General features: G+C 33.7%; 1 protein-coding gene across 1 annotated transcript; it reads left to right on the top strand.

The window, feature by feature from the left end:
* Positions 1-3,836: 3,836 nt before the first annotated feature.
* Positions 3,837-16,066, top strand: LOC142356461 (uncharacterized). The gene is made up of 3 exons (XM_075408374.1): positions 3,837-4,168; positions 12,197-12,377; positions 15,885-16,066. The coding sequence occupies exons 1-3, from the start codon at positions 3,972-3,974 to the stop codon at positions 15,918-15,920; spliced, it is 414 nt and encodes a 137-aa protein (XP_075264489.1). The 5' UTR covers positions 3,837-3,971; the 3' UTR covers positions 15,921-16,066.
* Positions 16,067-16,452: the final 386 nt, after the last annotated feature.

Below are 16,452 nucleotides of genomic sequence, written 5' to 3'. Positions count from 1 at the left end.
GTCTGTAGGAGAAAAAGTAGAAATTTAAATTTTAAAAAAACTCGTATGTTGTAGACAACCAGCAAAATCAAATAAAAATTATAGTCTTTGATTTCGACCAAAACTCAAATTTTTCAATTTTTTTAAAACATCTCGACAAAAAAAGTGCAAATAGCATCTGATAAATATGAACTAATCAAATTAACCTTCATTTCATTGAAAAAGATTTTGGGCATATTTTTTAGAATAATTATCCTGCAGACAGAAAGGCAAAAAGGTCAAAGCCGTTACCAATCAAATCATCAAATGGTTTCATTTATAACTCTTTCTGAAGCCATTGTAACCTGTCATTGTCCAGAATATCATACGACTATGAAAAGCACAGATATCAAAAAATTCATAAATGTTGCAAGAAAACGGTGTCGAAGTTGGTAAAAGGTAATCATTTTTAAAAAAAACATCAGAATCAATCCATTGTGCCTTTTTCCCCGTCATTATTGTGATATCTGACTTGTCATTAATTTTTATATAACTTGATAATGTGACAGGAGGAAAAAAAAGATTCTCATAAACGGAAATTGTCCAAAAATCTCAAAAAATTCAAAGTCTTATTGTATGGAAGGGAAAAAAGCGATGTCTCAGTCATAAGACAACAAAAAGAACAAATACTGAAAAATTTGAGAACTCATTAAAAATTAGAGAAAACAAATTTTACGAGCAAAGAAACCATGAGTTTTATCGAAAAAAGCAACATTTATTCATTGGGCTTCATTGGAGCATAAATGAGATCTCTCGTTGTTTGAACTTTTAAAAGCAATGAAACTTGTTTTGCATTGGGATGAAAAAAAGCAAAACAGTTTTAGAAACGCCAAAAGCAATCCAAATCATTCATGCTTGCAAAAATTAGCAATGAGACTAAAAGTGGCCTCGTTATATGTGTACAAAAATTAAAAAACTCAAGTTTTCCAAATATTTGTGTTATAGGTATATTTGCTAACGAAAATCTTAATTTATTTTGAAAAAATGATTTCTAATTTAAATGAATATTATGGATAAATATCGATCTAAGCTAACAATAGGTTGCAAAATGTTCAGTTGGCAAACATTTTTTTTGAAACTGGAGGTGAAAACACCCCACTTCTGTCTTAACGGAGAAATTGTCCACAGTTTTTGTCTCTGCACTCCAGGTGAGCGTGGACAAAGGGGGCTAAAGAAGCATATTTGGTGCAATTTTTCAAAGGTATTTTTTTTAATTTCAACCAAAAGAGTCAGTTCATTCAACTCAGCAACGGTATTTTATCCTTAAATAAAAAGCCAATAAGAATATTATTTAATTAGTATAAAAATTTTTACATAGTTTTTGCAAAATTGACCCAAATTCCAGCAAAAATAACAAAAATTTTTAACAAAACAACGGAAATGAGACCAAAGTCCACGAATATTTACACCTCCGTAACTCTTTTAAGAAGATCTACTAAAATTGGTCTAAATATTAACCAAGTTTCCCCCTTTGTGTATCAATTTTTGAGACAATACTTTAACACTAATTAACATCCCTGAAATTAAACGACAAAATGCGTCCAAATCATTCAAGTGTAAATCAATTCATGTAGAAAAAACTATTTTGTTACAGAGAGGCACATAGAGTTTTTTGAAAATTTCACACAGCCCTCGCGCCTTTCTTCACAGTATTAATCGCAAGCATATACCCAGGTTGAGGTGCCATCCGGAAGTGAACTCTGGTCAGACCAAGTCCATTGCACATAGTGTGTTCCCATACCAAAATCACAAGGACTGGGATTTGGTCCGAGCGCGCAATAGTTTGATCAGAAATCACTTCGGTCTGTGATGGTATGATCAGAGGTCACATCGGTCTGGGGATGTTATGATCAGAGTTCACTTTGGTCTGGAGATGGTATGATCAGAGGTTACTTCGGTCTGGGGATGGTATGATGCGAGTTCACTTCGGTCTGGAGATGATATGATCAGAGGTCACTTCTGTCTCGTGATAGTATGATCAGAAGCCACTTAGGGATCGGAATGGTCTGATTAGAGGCAGTTTCAAGCGCACATTATTCTGATCAGAGAAGATTTTGAGCGCAATTCGGAATGATCACAGACCATTTTGAGCGGAAACTTTTTTTGATTTTTTCTTTTTTTCTTCAACTAGAGATGTCGGCTCTGCCAAGAGGCAACGAAAAACAGCATTCGGATCACAAACACATCTTGAGTCTGATGGCTTTGATCAGAACCAAATGGTTTCAGCTGATAGAGAAGACGGTCACCTTAAAATGAAAATTTGATTAACTGTAGAACACGACGTTTTATTTGGAAAGCTATCTAAATTCATTAATTGAGTTCGAAATATGCACTAATGGTGTACTAAATAAATTTTCTCTCAGCAGTTAGGTTTTCTTTTTTTTACCAACACTTTCAGCATTGTTTTTTCTAGATGAATTTATTAATGCAAACATCAATTGTTAAATGAATTTATTATAACAAATTTAAACAGATTTTTCAATAGTGAAAACCATTCACTGATCAGACTATTTCGAGGGCAATTGAGTATGATCAGGAGTGACTTTTGAGAGCACAATAGCCTGATCAGAAGTAATTTTGAGTGCACAATCGTCTGGACAATGGTCTGAATTTGGTCTGATCAGAGGTCGTTTCCGTCTGCAAAGGTTTGATCAGAGACAGTTTCGAGCGCACTTCGAGCGCACATGCTGTTTCGAGCGCACTTTAGTATGATCAGAGGATACTTTGGTCTGGGGTGTTCTGATCAGAATTTTTTCCGTCTGGCACGGTCTGATCAGAGGTCACTTCTGGATGGCACCTCAATCTGGGTACTTGGCCCACGTTTAAATTAAATTTTCCACAAATATCTTCTTAATTTTGAAATACGTACATTATGAATGACAGCTGGACAATGGATTTATTTACTCATTTATTAAAAATTAAACAAATTTTGATAAAAAAATTGCTGAGCAAATTATTTTAGGCAAATCTTTGACTTCGTAAATTTTGGCTCAAGAATTGACAATTGTCAAAGTTAGGAGTTAGGACAAAGTGAAGAGCGATATGTTACCGTCAACTGTAAAAAAGACATCTTGTTGAAGATACAAAGTTGTTTATACGTTTTGAACCTAAACCTAATCTTTCTCAAAGAGAGGCTCTTAATAATCAAAGTAAGTAGCGAAAATGGTTGTCTCTGTGTAATTCAAATTGATTGTTTCTAAGACAAGAATTAAGTTGAAGAACGGTCAGAAGGGGCAGAGACATTAGAAAATTAGAATTGACAGCTTTTCACACACAATTCAAATCAGTGTGATACCGTATGAAGTCTCTCGAGTGTAGTGATGTAAGAAAACTTTCAAACCTGCCTCTTCTAAGTCACTTTTAGCCAGCAAACAACTTTTTAAAGAAAAATGAAAAATATAAATTTAGATAATTGTTTGAAAAATTGAATAAGGTTTTTGAAAAATAATGTATCGGCAAATTTATATTTCTTGGCCTAAGAATTCTATTGAAGAGAGTGGACCTGAGCCAGCCAGAAAACGCATCAAAAAAAAACAATCTATATTGGTAATTCGGTTTTGAAATTTTTCCCCAAAAAAATGAAAGCAACTTTTTTCTTGCGCATATTTTATTACTATTTTTTTCGACAGATTCGTGTCAGAACAAATTATTTGGATATTTTATTTAGTTATAAGGAATTTTAATTTACGTTTGAGTAGAAAATATAAACTTAGAAAAGGAACGCTGATTTAGACTGGAGAAATACACACACCATCGTGTATTTTTTGCGTCCAATTTCTTTCAAGATTGGCTATAAATTTTTAAACAAATTGCAGATGATTCCACGTGGTTTTAAACTATCCACAGCAAGCAGGTGGTTACACTCTCTCGGTGTGTATATTATACCGCTTCCCATATTCCCTATTTTGAAACCGTTAATGTAACAAAACTCTCTTTTCTACACATACCCAGCCATGATCAGTGACGGTAGAATTCTCTTAATTATGACGTCCATTTTGATCAAAGTCTTCACTTTGATTACTGTGACACTGCTGATTGTTGACGTGAGCACAGGCTACCTGTATTTGACCCCTTCGAAGGAATTCAGCGTCAGAGTTGGGATCAAAAATCCTGTGTATGTTGACTGTGTATACCAGGCTGCACTCACCACGTAAGTGTGAATCAAAAATTTGAGTAATATTCTCTTACCTTTATAATAAATTATAATAAACGGTCACAAACAGCCACCTCCTTAGAAACAATGGTCAGAAACGATATTTTTTTAAAACTCAAAAACGGTCTTTTCTTAGGTTTGAAAAACGATCAAAAACAGTCGTCATTTCTTGGGATTGAACAACGGTCAAAATGGCGAATTTTCCGTTTCTATGTCATCTTATTTAAAACAATGGTCCAAAAACGTCATTTCATAGTTTTGAAAAATTGCTAAAAATTGTCATAACGCTTCAAATACTTATCAAAAACGATAACAAACTATTAAAAATACGATCAAGAACAGTAAAAAAACTATCTTTTCCCACAAATATTTTCTAACAGGTCTCTTCAAGTAGAGTACCGGCTAGAACACGTACCAAACTCTGCAGGTTATTTTTGAACCATTTTACATGTGCTTTATTAATTAATACAACACATGCAAAATGGTTCGAAAATAACCTGCAGAGTTTGGTACATGTTCTAGCCGGTACTCTTCTTGAAGAGAACTGTTAGAAAATATTTGTGGGAAAAGATAGTTTTTTTACTGTTCTTGATTGTATTTTTAATAGTTTGTTATCGTTTTTGATCAGTATTTGAAGCGATATGACAATTGTTAGCAATTTTTTAAAACTATGAAATGATTTTGCAAGATTTCGCATTCAAAAGGCGTGTACAAAAAAGTCATTTAGGTTAAGTTTTGCTGATCAAGAAGACTGATATCAGTCATTTCATTTGGTTTTCAGTTAGTTTCAGCTACCAATTATACACAAATAAATTTTCCAGAACTCAAAAACTTGCACGATTCGTGCAAGATTCTTGCAAGATATTGAATCCGCGCTAACTTTTTTTTTATTGAATTAGGTTTTGTAATTTGTTTCATAAGCAATAAATTGCTTCAAAGATGTTTCCTAAAACATTTGTACCCCAATTTTTTTTTGCCTTGATTAATATCTTGTAAGACTCTTGAAAGATTTGTATCCACTCATCACCAGGGAACAAAAGTAATTGCTATATTTGGTGAATGGAGTACGCAATTTGTAAAAATAACTCACTTCACTTACACTTTTTGTGCATATCGAGTACAGACAGTTGTTTGTTGACACAAAAACAATATCAACTACACCCAAGTATCACCTGAAACGTTCAGAAAACCTAATCTTGTGGGCAAAAGATGTTTTTTTTATAAGCCAACAGCCTTCGAGTTCTTTCGATGTTGAAACGATTGAAGGTTGATACAGATTTTTTTAGCATTTGTCCCCACCGGACAGGTGCATCAGTTGGTTTGCACGCCCCAAGCTAAATTTTTCTCTTTATAAAATCATTACTTTTTGATTCGTAATCATTGGTGAACAAGTTGAACAATGTATACTATCAATGACAATAAAAATCTGCAAAAAAAGCGATTTTTGTGGTGAAAGCTTATAATATAACCAAATTGTTTTTCTCGTATATCTATTAATCTCAAAATTCTGCTGTTATCATATTTTGTGAAGGTGCATTGTTAGTATACGTATATGTAAATAGTATTAAAGCCACAAATATACTGAAACTTGTATAAAACGAGGGGCGCAAAAATGAGTGGGTGGGCAAACACGGCAAAGATTTATTGATACTTAAAAGCCAACATCACTTTCCTTTGATCACATTAACTTACGATAACTTAACCCCAAACGTTTTTTGAAAGAGGAAGTCTCAGTAATTCAACCCTAATTTTAGTTTAATTTAACTATTTTAAATTAGAATTTAGCAAGGTGACTCGGTAATATGCGATCGCACATAAGGTTCCGACCCCGCTCATCCACAATTTTGGCTTGATTGTCTACCAATAGAGGAACACAGAAAAACTCAAAAATTCAAGTATTTAAAAAAGAAATTGGTGTATGAACGAAAAGAAAGTCTCCAAAGCAAATGACTGTGGTGGAGTAAAAATGGCCCATTAGATTGATGAGATGTGCAAATATTAGGAAAGCGAGTCAAGACGAACAGCAAAATCAAACAACAGCAACAACAAAAATTAATTAAATCAAAGACTTCATGTCCGTTTTAAAAAACAAAACTTAATAACAAAGTCAGAATACCCTCAGATAAAACGGATATTAAACAAAATAACTGGTAACTCATCAGAAAAGATAAAGGATTAGTCAATAAAAAGGCTTGGTAACAATTAGACAATAAAGAACAAAAACAGTAGAGTTGAAAAATTAGCTTATTTTTTTAAAACAATTAATTTCGAAAAATTGAAAATCATTAGAAATCAACTAAAACATTCCATAGGTGTACGATTACCAATGCTTCCATAGAAGGAACTAAGAGCTGCCAGTATTCAATTTTTTACGCGGTTACAAAAAGAACATATATACAACAAACAAAAAATCAAATAAAACTTGGCAGAAAACCCTTTCGAAACCGTAAAATCAAACAATGGCCATCAAAATGTGTTCAATTGCACTTTCTGCAACTACCAATAATGTATTATGCGAGCTTTTTTTAATGAAGCTAGGTAACAAGTAGACAAAAGTGGAAAACAAAAAGCAAAAATAGGTAACACTTTAATTTTTTTTCGAAAAAAAATAATATCAAAGACATGAACGCCTTTAATTAAAGAACAAAAAAATTAATTAGGTTCGTATATTCTTCCAAAAGAAGCCCATGATGATTGCAATTATCCAGAATATTTCTTTTGTCTACAAAAAGAACGTCAACCATGGCAAAAATCAAACACTAATTTACTTTTTCTTCGTGTTGAAGCCAGTAAAGTCAACGAAGTCTTTAAAAACATTAGATTTTGCGACACTAATCCCCTTTTGAAATCTTCCTTTGACAACAAAATTGTCATAATTGGCCTGTAATTAACGAGACCAGATAACATTCAGACAATAAAAAGAACAAAATTGCAAAATTAAAAAGTGTTTTTTATATTTGGAAAACAATTGTTTTCAGAGTCATGAAACCTATCAGCTATCTAATAAAATCAGAATATCGTCGCATCTATTTTTCCATGAAAAAGCAGGGAAACCGGGTCATTGTACAGTAAAGTTTTATACGACTATAAGACAAAGTAAAAACGGCAGTTAAAGATTATTTTAAAAAATCAATTAAATTTTTTGAGAAAGTAGTGTCAAAGCCGTTAAGATCATCATCTATATCTTCAATCATTTTAATAACATCAATTTTGTTTTCTTTTGAAAACCAATAAAGTGATATATGAACTGTCAATAACGTGATAATGTGAAAAAGTTAGAAAACGTGAAAAATGGGCAGATACCTAAAAATTAAGAAAATTTGAAATCTAGTTGTACCAAAGCCAGTAGCCATAACTTAAGGCGTAAAACAGTAAAAAAAATTTAATTTGATTTCAATTGAAAGAAAAAACTTTATTTCATTGCGGACAATAAGCTACAGGTTGACAAAAGAAAGAGAAAAATGGAGGCAAAAGTTCAATAAGTCATTTTTTCTTTGAAAATCAAATACTTCTAAAAGTCAAAAGACCATAAGCTTTCAAGTAATCAACTAGATGCAACAATGTGGAGCTAATTGGGAACCCAATTGTAACCATCATTAATGAGGTTTTTTGAAATTATCTGTTTTTTAATTATTGTAGAAGAGATCTAATTTTTTTTTCATAAAAAAGACCGACTGTTTACAATCCGAATTATTTTTTGTTTATACCAGCCCAAGATTGGTGCAAAACTATCCCTGCTAAAGGTGTTTGTTCTTTAGGAACATTTAATTATTCGAATGTTATAGATATTGATTTTTTGTTAGTTAAAAAAATGAAAAAAATATGCTGCGTGTTTTATAATCAACGAATAAAATTAGCAAAAAACGGCGAAGTTTTAATTACAGAGCACTCTCAAGGGAATTTGAAGTAAGAAATCCCCCTTTTGAGTCCTCAAAAATTGTTTTGTTGGTGGTTGGGTGTGTACTTATTTCGTGCTGTTTTTGAAGAAAAAGTCTTAATTTTGAAACATTTAGCCAGAATTTTTGACAAAAAAAAATAAAAATAGCCTACAATATTTTTGTAATTTTTTTTGTTTTTACAAAAAAAAACTCAACAACACTTTCAAAAAAAATTAACAAATATTAGCAAAATTGGCGAAGTTTTATTCAAAAATTCCGGAAAAAGTGAATAAAATCTCACCGGAATGCACACTGTTTTCTCAAAATTTAAACCTCGATAAGTCCCTGTAAAAAACAAAACTTAAAAATACTTTTTAATTCCATATTCTACGCTGGATAAGCTTTCTTATTGTACCACTCGCAACTCTCTACGATGAATATATCGATCGGCCAAAATTGACTGAACAAACAAACCCGTTTGAGTATATAATTCCTTCCCCCTCAAGAGGGGTCGGAACAAAAATTCGAGAGCTTAATTTTTGTTCCTATTATTTTCAGTTGTCTAATTAAAACCAAATTGCATGAAAGAATAAGATTCGCACAATTGTTTATATAAATCAGTCTGGTGTGGGGATTTTGAAATCTTCCTTTGACAACAAAATTGTCATAATTGGCCTGTAATTAACGAGACCAGATAACATTCAGACAATAAAAAGAACAAAAATGCAAAGTTAAAAAATGTTTTTTTTATTTGGAAAACAATTGTTTTCAGAGTCATGAAACCTATCAGCTATCTAATAAAATCAGAATATCGTCGCATCTATTTTTCCATGAAAAAGCAAGGAAACCGGGTCATTGTACATTAAAGTTTTATACGACTATAAGACAAAGTAAAAACGGCAGTTAAAGATTATTTAAAAAAATGAATTAAATTTTTCGAGAAAGTAGTGTCAAAGCCGTTAAAATCATCATCTATATCTTCAAGCATTTTAATAATATCATTTTTATTTTATTCTGAAAGCCAATAAAGTGATACATGAACTGTCAATAACGTGATAATGTGACAAGACTAGAAAACGTGAAAAATGGGCAGATACCTAAAAATTAAGAAAATTCGAAGTCTACTTGTACCAAAGCCAGTAGCCATAACTTAAGGCGTAAAACAGTAATAAAAATTTAATTTGATTTCAATTGAAAGAAAAAACTTTCTTTCATTGCGGACAATAAGCTACAGGTTGACAAAAGAAAGAGAAAAATGGAGGCAAAAGTTCAATAAGTCATTTTTTATTTGAAAATCAAATACTTCTAAAAGTCAAAAGACCATAGGCTTTCAAGTAATCAACTAGATGAAACAATGTGGAGCTAATTGGGAACCCAATTGTAACCATCATTAGTGAGCTTTTTTGAAATTATCTGTTTTTTTTTTAATTATTGTAGAAGAGATCTAATTTTTTTTTATAAAAAAGACCGACTGTTTACAATCCGAATTTTTTTTTGATTATACCAGCCCAAGATTGGTGCAAAACTATCCCTGCTAAAGGTGTTTGTTCTTTAGGAACATTTAATTATTCAAATGTTATAGATATTGACTTTTTGTTAGTTAAAAAAATGAAAAATATATGCTGAGTGTTTTATAATCAACGAACAAATTTAGCAAAAAACGGCGAAGTTTTAATTACAGAGCACTCTCAAGGGAATTTGAAGTAAAAAAGCCCCTTTTTGAGTCTACAAAAATTGTTTTGTTGGTGGTTGGGTGTGTACTTATTTCGTGCTGTTTTTGAAGAAAAAGTCTTAATTTTGAAACATTTAGCCAGAATTTTTGACAAAAAAAAATAAAAATAGCCTACAATATTTTTGTAATTTTTTTTGTTTTTACAAAAAAAAACTCAACAACACTTTCAAAAAAAATTAACAAATATTAGCAAAATTGGCGAAGTTTTATTCAAAAATTCCGGAAAAAGTGAATAAAATCTCACCGGAATGCACACTGTTTTCTCAAAATTTAAACCTCGATAAGTCCCTGTAAAAAACAAAACTTAAAAATACTTTTTAATTCCATATTCTACGCTGGATAAGCTTTCTTATTGTACCACTCGCAACTCTCTACGATGAATATATCGATCGGCCAAAATTGACTGAACAAACAAACCCGTTTGAGTATATAATTCCTTCCCCCTCAAGAGGGGTCGGAACAAAAATTCGAGAGCTTAATTTTTGTTCCTATTATTTTCAGTTGTCTAATTAAAACCAAATTGCATGAGAGAATAAACTTCGCACAATTGTTTATATAAATCAGTCTGGTGTGGGGATTTTGCCTGCAACGTTTTGCAACTATTGTCTGCGCTTTCAGTTTGTGGCCTATTTAATTTTATTCCCAGTCCTATAAAAAAAATTATTTTCTGAAACTAAGAAGAATCAACTGGATAATTATGAACATTTTAAGTATGTGACATTTTTAAAAATTATTTATAAAACTGATAAACCTAATCGTGACAATGGAAACAAAATAGTAGCTCCCTGTTCTGGCCTGCGAGGTTTTGTATCTATTCTCCGCGCTTTGAATTTGTGGCCTCTGAGATACGTTTTGTTTTGTAATTTTTTAGGTTTCAGATTCTCTTCGTAAAACCAAAAACGCATTTAAAGAATTATTATTTTTGCAATGGTTTTTTGAAATCAATTAATACTGTTCCAGCCTTTAATCACAAAGGTTTCAAAAATCTGCACGCATAGATAAGAGAAACAGAAGAAACAGACAGAAATTTAGATCTTACTCTATTAATCGTGATAGTAAACTTTTACTGAAATTCTTTGCGCTGCGAACAGATTCTTTCCGATGATTGTGTTTCTACTTTTACAAAATTTTTCTAAGAATTTATGCAAAATTTAAGTAACTCTGGTTCTGTTGGATGTCGAGCCAATTTCATTCAAAGTTTTCACTGTCAAATAGGCTTGCCAGAAATCAATTCTTCTTCTATTAATTCAATTAACCGAAATAAGAAGCTAACAAGAGTTACAATCGCGACAATTTTTCAACGATGAGATTATTGTCGCACATTTCTTTCTGATTGATGTTTTTAATTTCCGCTTTTTTATTGTCAAAAATTTGAGACACTTTAGAGGAAGGCTTCAGCCTACTTCACAAGTTTTTTTTTCCACAAATTGGGAAATTTCCTCCATACAGAGCAAAAAACGTTGCGCCACAACAACGACAATTATTGGACAATTTTTGGGATATCTTGCGAGCCAAACTAAACTTTGCGAATTTTCACATTCTAATTTTTTACTCCTCTCTATTTATTGGCCGCTGGTCACATTAGTTCATTTTATGAACTCTTTTTTTCAATTGGTTTCACCAGTTTTTGTTATACAGTTTTTTCTTTTCAATTGGTTTCACCAATTTTTGTTATCTGGTTTAAAAAGTTATTATCAGGATGAAGTTCTGTGACGTTAAAAAGTTGCAGGTTGAGCTCATTGATTCCCATAGATCGTCCAATTATACTTAACCACTTTCATGTTTGAGATAAATTAACTACATTCAAAGCTCTGCTATAGGATTGTAAGTTTCCCGTTTGTTTCGCTCCTCTAACAATCCTAATTCATATAGTTTTCTTACAGTAAAAGAAGTTGGACTCGTGCCAGTAACATATAGAATATTTTTTTCTCATCAAAGCAATCTTGAAATGCTTCTCTCAACATTCCTATTTGAGAGGTAGTTACAAAATCGGTGTCTCCCAATTAAGACATTAGCCTGAAAAATCGGAACAGTTTTTTTCCTGCTTCGCGGCCTGTTGACTGCACATTGTGATGAAACTCATTTTCAGTAACATTCCAAATTCAGTTTTCTATAATTTTCATATTATGAACCCACTGCAAATCGATAGAATTTTAAATGTCCCCAAGCTGTGGGAAAAAATGTGATTGCGCAAAAAATCTTTTTGAAACTTTTAATTTGTCCATAAAAATCACTAAATTAAATTTGACATGAAACGGTTCAACTCGATCGTCCCTATATCATTTAAAACAAGTCTCTATAGTGAGAAAAAAAATTTTTTCGGCCAAGTAGAACAGTTAGCAGACTTCACGTGAAAGCAATGTACTGCTCTTCGCAGAAACCAGTCATCGTTTGCATCATTTGTTCTGCCTGCAGATATGATAAGTGCCACTTGGAGTGTTTCGGGGCAGAGGCGGACGGGAGCTGCAAGTCGTTCACGTGGGAGGCGGAGGAGAAGGAATGTTATTTCTGCACCAGGGCAATTGATGACGATGGGATCCTGGCCAATGAGACCACCCGATGGGTCGGACCACGCATTCGACGATACATTGATCGGGTGAGTATAGTTACTTCGAAACCCTAGTCCAGACGACCGAACGAAAAAGACTTAAGAAATCGTTTTGGTATCCCCGGTTTGTTCGACATGTTTGGTTTTAACCGTACGAAAACTTCGGTATATGGTCTGGAACGTAAATGTTCGGTATGATTGATTTGAAATGTGAGAGATCATCGGTTTTCTATACGTAAATTTTTGTGTTTATTATGTGCTCAAACGTTATGATAGCATTTCTTGCGAGAATGTCCAACGTAATTCTTAGGGAAAAATTCTGACAGAAAGTGCAAATTTGATGAAAGTCTTTTTTAGCTCGTTAAACAAATAAAAATTTGCTTATTGTTTGTTTAAATAACCAAAAATAAAACATACTGGTGGAATAGGGAATATGCCAAAATTTTCAAGTGACAAAATCGCCAATTGCATTTTGTTTATAGGCATGAAGTGACATCATATCGCATTAAGGACAAAACAAACTATTGATCGGTCCAAATTTTGATGATTATAATATAGATGGAAATTGATATTGATAGAACCCTAGTCTATTACCGACGGCTATCTTGCAAGATCTTGCAAGAATCTTGCAAGAGTCTTGTAAGATTACGCACTATCTTGCAAAATCTTGCAAAATTCTTGCAAGATCTTGCAAGATAACCGTCCGATATGAAAGAATCTTGAAAGACAAGCGTCAATCTTGTAAGATTCTTGCAAGATAGGCGTCGAACTCTTGCAAAATTCTTGCAAGATAAGCGTCGAAGTCTTGCAAGAATCTTGCAAGATAAGCGTCTGATTTTTGCAAGGGTCTTGCAAGATAAGCGACGAATTCTTGTGAGGCCCTTGCAAAATGGCGTCCGGAAATCTAGTCTCAGCTTGAGCGCGGGCCTATTTGGCTTCTTTGATGACTAGAGTCGGTGCATTGATGAGCTCTTGAAGGAGCGCACCTGACCTAGCTAGCCACCAAAGAAAAAAAAGACCCTAAGAGCTAAGACCAATGCGCGATGGGGTCACAAACAAGGTCGGGGGATTATCGCGCTGCGCGAAGGGATCACAAACAAGGGTGGGGGGTTATGACGCTGAAGAAAGAAACAGACAAAAATAAATGAACATCTAAATGCACCAGAAAAGGGGCACAGAAAGGGGTGGGGTTATAGCACTGTAGAAGGAAACATATAAACGAACATCTAAATGCACAAGAAAGGGGGCACAGAGCAGAGAAGGGTGGGGGTTCAAGCGAACAGAAACCGACCGAGCGCAGAGCGAGCGAAACAGAAACGAACGAGCGGGAAAGCGAGCGAACGAAAACAGACCGAGAGCAGAGCGAACGAAACAGAAACGAACAAGCGGGAAAGCGAGCGAACGACAAATGACCGAGCGCAGAGCGAGCGAAACAGAAACGAGCGAGCATGGAAGCGAGCGAACGAAAAACGAGCGAGCACAGAGCGAGCAAAACAAAGACGAACGAGCGTGAAAGAAAGCGAACGAAGAACGAGCGAGCGCAAAGCGAGCGAAACAAAAACGAACGAGCAAAATCGAATTGCCCGGAAGGCAATCCTAGAGAGCAAAAAAATTTTGCCATATGGCAAAGAATTGGACGGATCAACGAAAGAACAATTGCCCAAAGGGCAACAAGGAGAGAAAGAACGAGAGAGAAGAGAGATAGGAGAACAAGAGAGAGAGAGAGAGAGAGAGAGAGAGAGAAGGAGCGAGAGAAAAAAAGAGCTAGTGAGAGCTCGCCAAGAACAAACAAAATCGAGCGCGCAAGAAACGAGCGGACACAAAACGTCTGCTAACGAAATTTCTAACGTTTAACGTATAGTTTAGTAGGCTCATATCAGTTTCAGTGTTCTCTAATTCAACAAGAAGGAAACTTTTTGACTTAGAAAACGACGCAAAGAAAGATAACCCCGCAAACATTACTGTGGTTCAAGAGGATGGAAACACTTCCGTAGAATTTGAAAAAATATCGTCGTATTCCATTATCGTTCCTGGATTTCCCTTGATTGTCGTCGGTCTTCATTCGCTTGATTGTTTTAAAAAAATCCAGACCATACCTTGTCTAACTTCACTATGTAAGGAAAAAAGATCAGCACCTATAGCAGAAGGTACATTTGATCGATTATAATAACCCGATTATTTCTCTGTTTTCCAACGATAGCTGTCAACAACTTTTCAATTGGACAAAAATGATAGAAAGTAATGTTTAAAGAATTGGATAAAAAGCTCTTGCATTACTAATTGCCCATTAAGATGGCTATTTACAGATTACTTTAAAGATTAATTTAACATTAATTTTTTGGATCTTTTCCGTTTGTTCCCCCCTCCCAGCATATTATTTGCACCCCTGAGATGCACGTGCAACATTTTTACATAATGATCTACTATGTAATGGCACGTGTTCTGTAACTGGGGGCACATAACGTACTGGGGGGCACAAACGGAAAAGGTCCAATTTTTATTGATAAGGTGTTTCTTCAGAAAATTTAATTTCTAAGTGATTTCTTACTATTCAAAAAAGCAATTCGAGAAGAAAATTTCGGGCTAGTTGAAAATTTTGTCACTGTGCTTCCGCAAAACCGTCAAATTGATTTCCACAGAAGTCTACCTCACGACCTTCACTTTCAATGTTCAAAGTCAAGGAAATGTTTATGGCGTTTTTATCATTTTGGTGTCTCTTTCCGCAAGAAGAATGTATGCTTTGAATAATTTAATATTGAATGAAGGGTTTATTATGTATAAACCAAGGGAAAAATTAATTTAGCTACACAAGCTGTCAAAAAGGAATCAATTTCCGAGGAACTTGGCAATAAAAGCAACAATTGTGGCAATTAAAAAAGCCTAGGGATAGTGATTTTTACCTTTTACAAAGTGCACATGTGATTTTGTTTTCAAATTCGACTACTATCTAAGTTCTTATTGTAGAAACTGCATGCAAAAACCACATGTTCAAAATGCGCATATTTTAAGCTACATTTGGTAATAATGACTTAATAAACCAAATGATAACCTTCGAATTATACGACTTGAGTTGCAGAGCATTTTGCCGCTAGATCAGTATATTTAAGTAATTAAAACCAAATTCATTTCTGAGACATTGCATGTCAAACGTATTTTAAGTTTTTTATGCACAATTTTATCTTCATTATAACGAATATTGAGGTCATTAAGTTCGCCCAAAGGCTAAACTTGTCCTGCTCTGAATGAAAAATATTTAAAACGGCGAACTGAGGACTGGAGAGCAAATTGCGATACTTTTGTAGCTTATAGTTAGTATTTACTGTAGTCGTATAAACGATTTTTTATATAAGCTAGCTTTTAGGTAAATACCTCAAAGACCATTTGGCTCTGTGGTTACGACTTGCTAAACAAAATAAATGACCAATTATCCCGACCAAAATTCAATTCTAAAATGGGGTTTATTTCCTTTTGTGTTTATTACCTTGGGGGCTTATTTCGGTTTAAATTTAGATATCGGGGTTTAATTTCGGGACCCTACTTATGTATTACTTTTAGTGCCCCATCGATGTACCCGAAGCACCACCCCCGTGACGATGCGGACGCAAGGAATCCTGCACCAAAACACTGAGAGCAATGACTCACAAGTTACATAGTACTACTTACCCCAAACTCGTAAAACTATTTTATAGTTGAAAGTGATCCCAACTGTAATAAAATTGAATTCAATTTAATATTTAGTATGCTTTCTAAAAAAAAACAAGGCGGCTCGGTAATGTGCGATGGCACATAAGGTTCCGACCCCGCCCATCCACAATTTCGGCATAATTGTCTACCAAATGAGGAACAGATAGAAAAACCCAAAAATTATTTTTTGTGAATCCCAAAAAAGCCCAAGTCTTTTTCAAAAAATTCTGTATGAACGATAAGATAGCCTCCAAAGCAAATAACTCAGTGGAGTAAAAATTGATGCATTAGATTGCTGTAATATGTCAATATTAAGAAAGCGAGTCAAGACGAACAGCAAAATCAAACAACAACAACAAAAAACATTAATTACATCAAAAAATTTATGTCCCTCTTAAAAACTAAATTTAATAACAAAATCAACATACCGTCAGATAAA

The sequence above is a fragment of the Convolutriloba macropyga genome, unplaced genomic scaffold (genome assembly GCF_964194025.1).
Source record: "Convolutriloba macropyga unplaced genomic scaffold, txConMacr16.3 SCAFFOLD_1953, whole genome shotgun sequence".
Lineage (NCBI taxonomy): Eukaryota > Metazoa > Xenacoelomorpha > Acoela > Convolutidae > Convolutriloba > Convolutriloba macropyga.
Note: the sequence above shows the minus strand (reverse complement) of the source record. Positions and strands in the feature narration are given on the sequence as shown.

What these genes read in the sequence shown, in the direction of transcription:
- LOC142356461 (XM_075408374.1), top strand. Translation starts at nt 3,972, where the DNA reads ATGATCAGTGACGGTAGAATTCTCTTAATTATGACGTCCATTTTGATC. An exon ending in TACCAGGCTGCACTCACCAC is followed by an intron (nt 4,169 to 12,196) that starts GTAAGTGTGAAT and finishes TTCTGCCTGCAG; the next exon opens with ATATGATAAGTGCCACTTGG. An exon ending in TTCGACGATACATTGATCGG is followed by an intron (nt 12,378 to 15,884) that starts GTGAGTATAGTT and finishes TATTACTTTTAG; the next exon opens with TGCCCCATCGATGTACCCGA.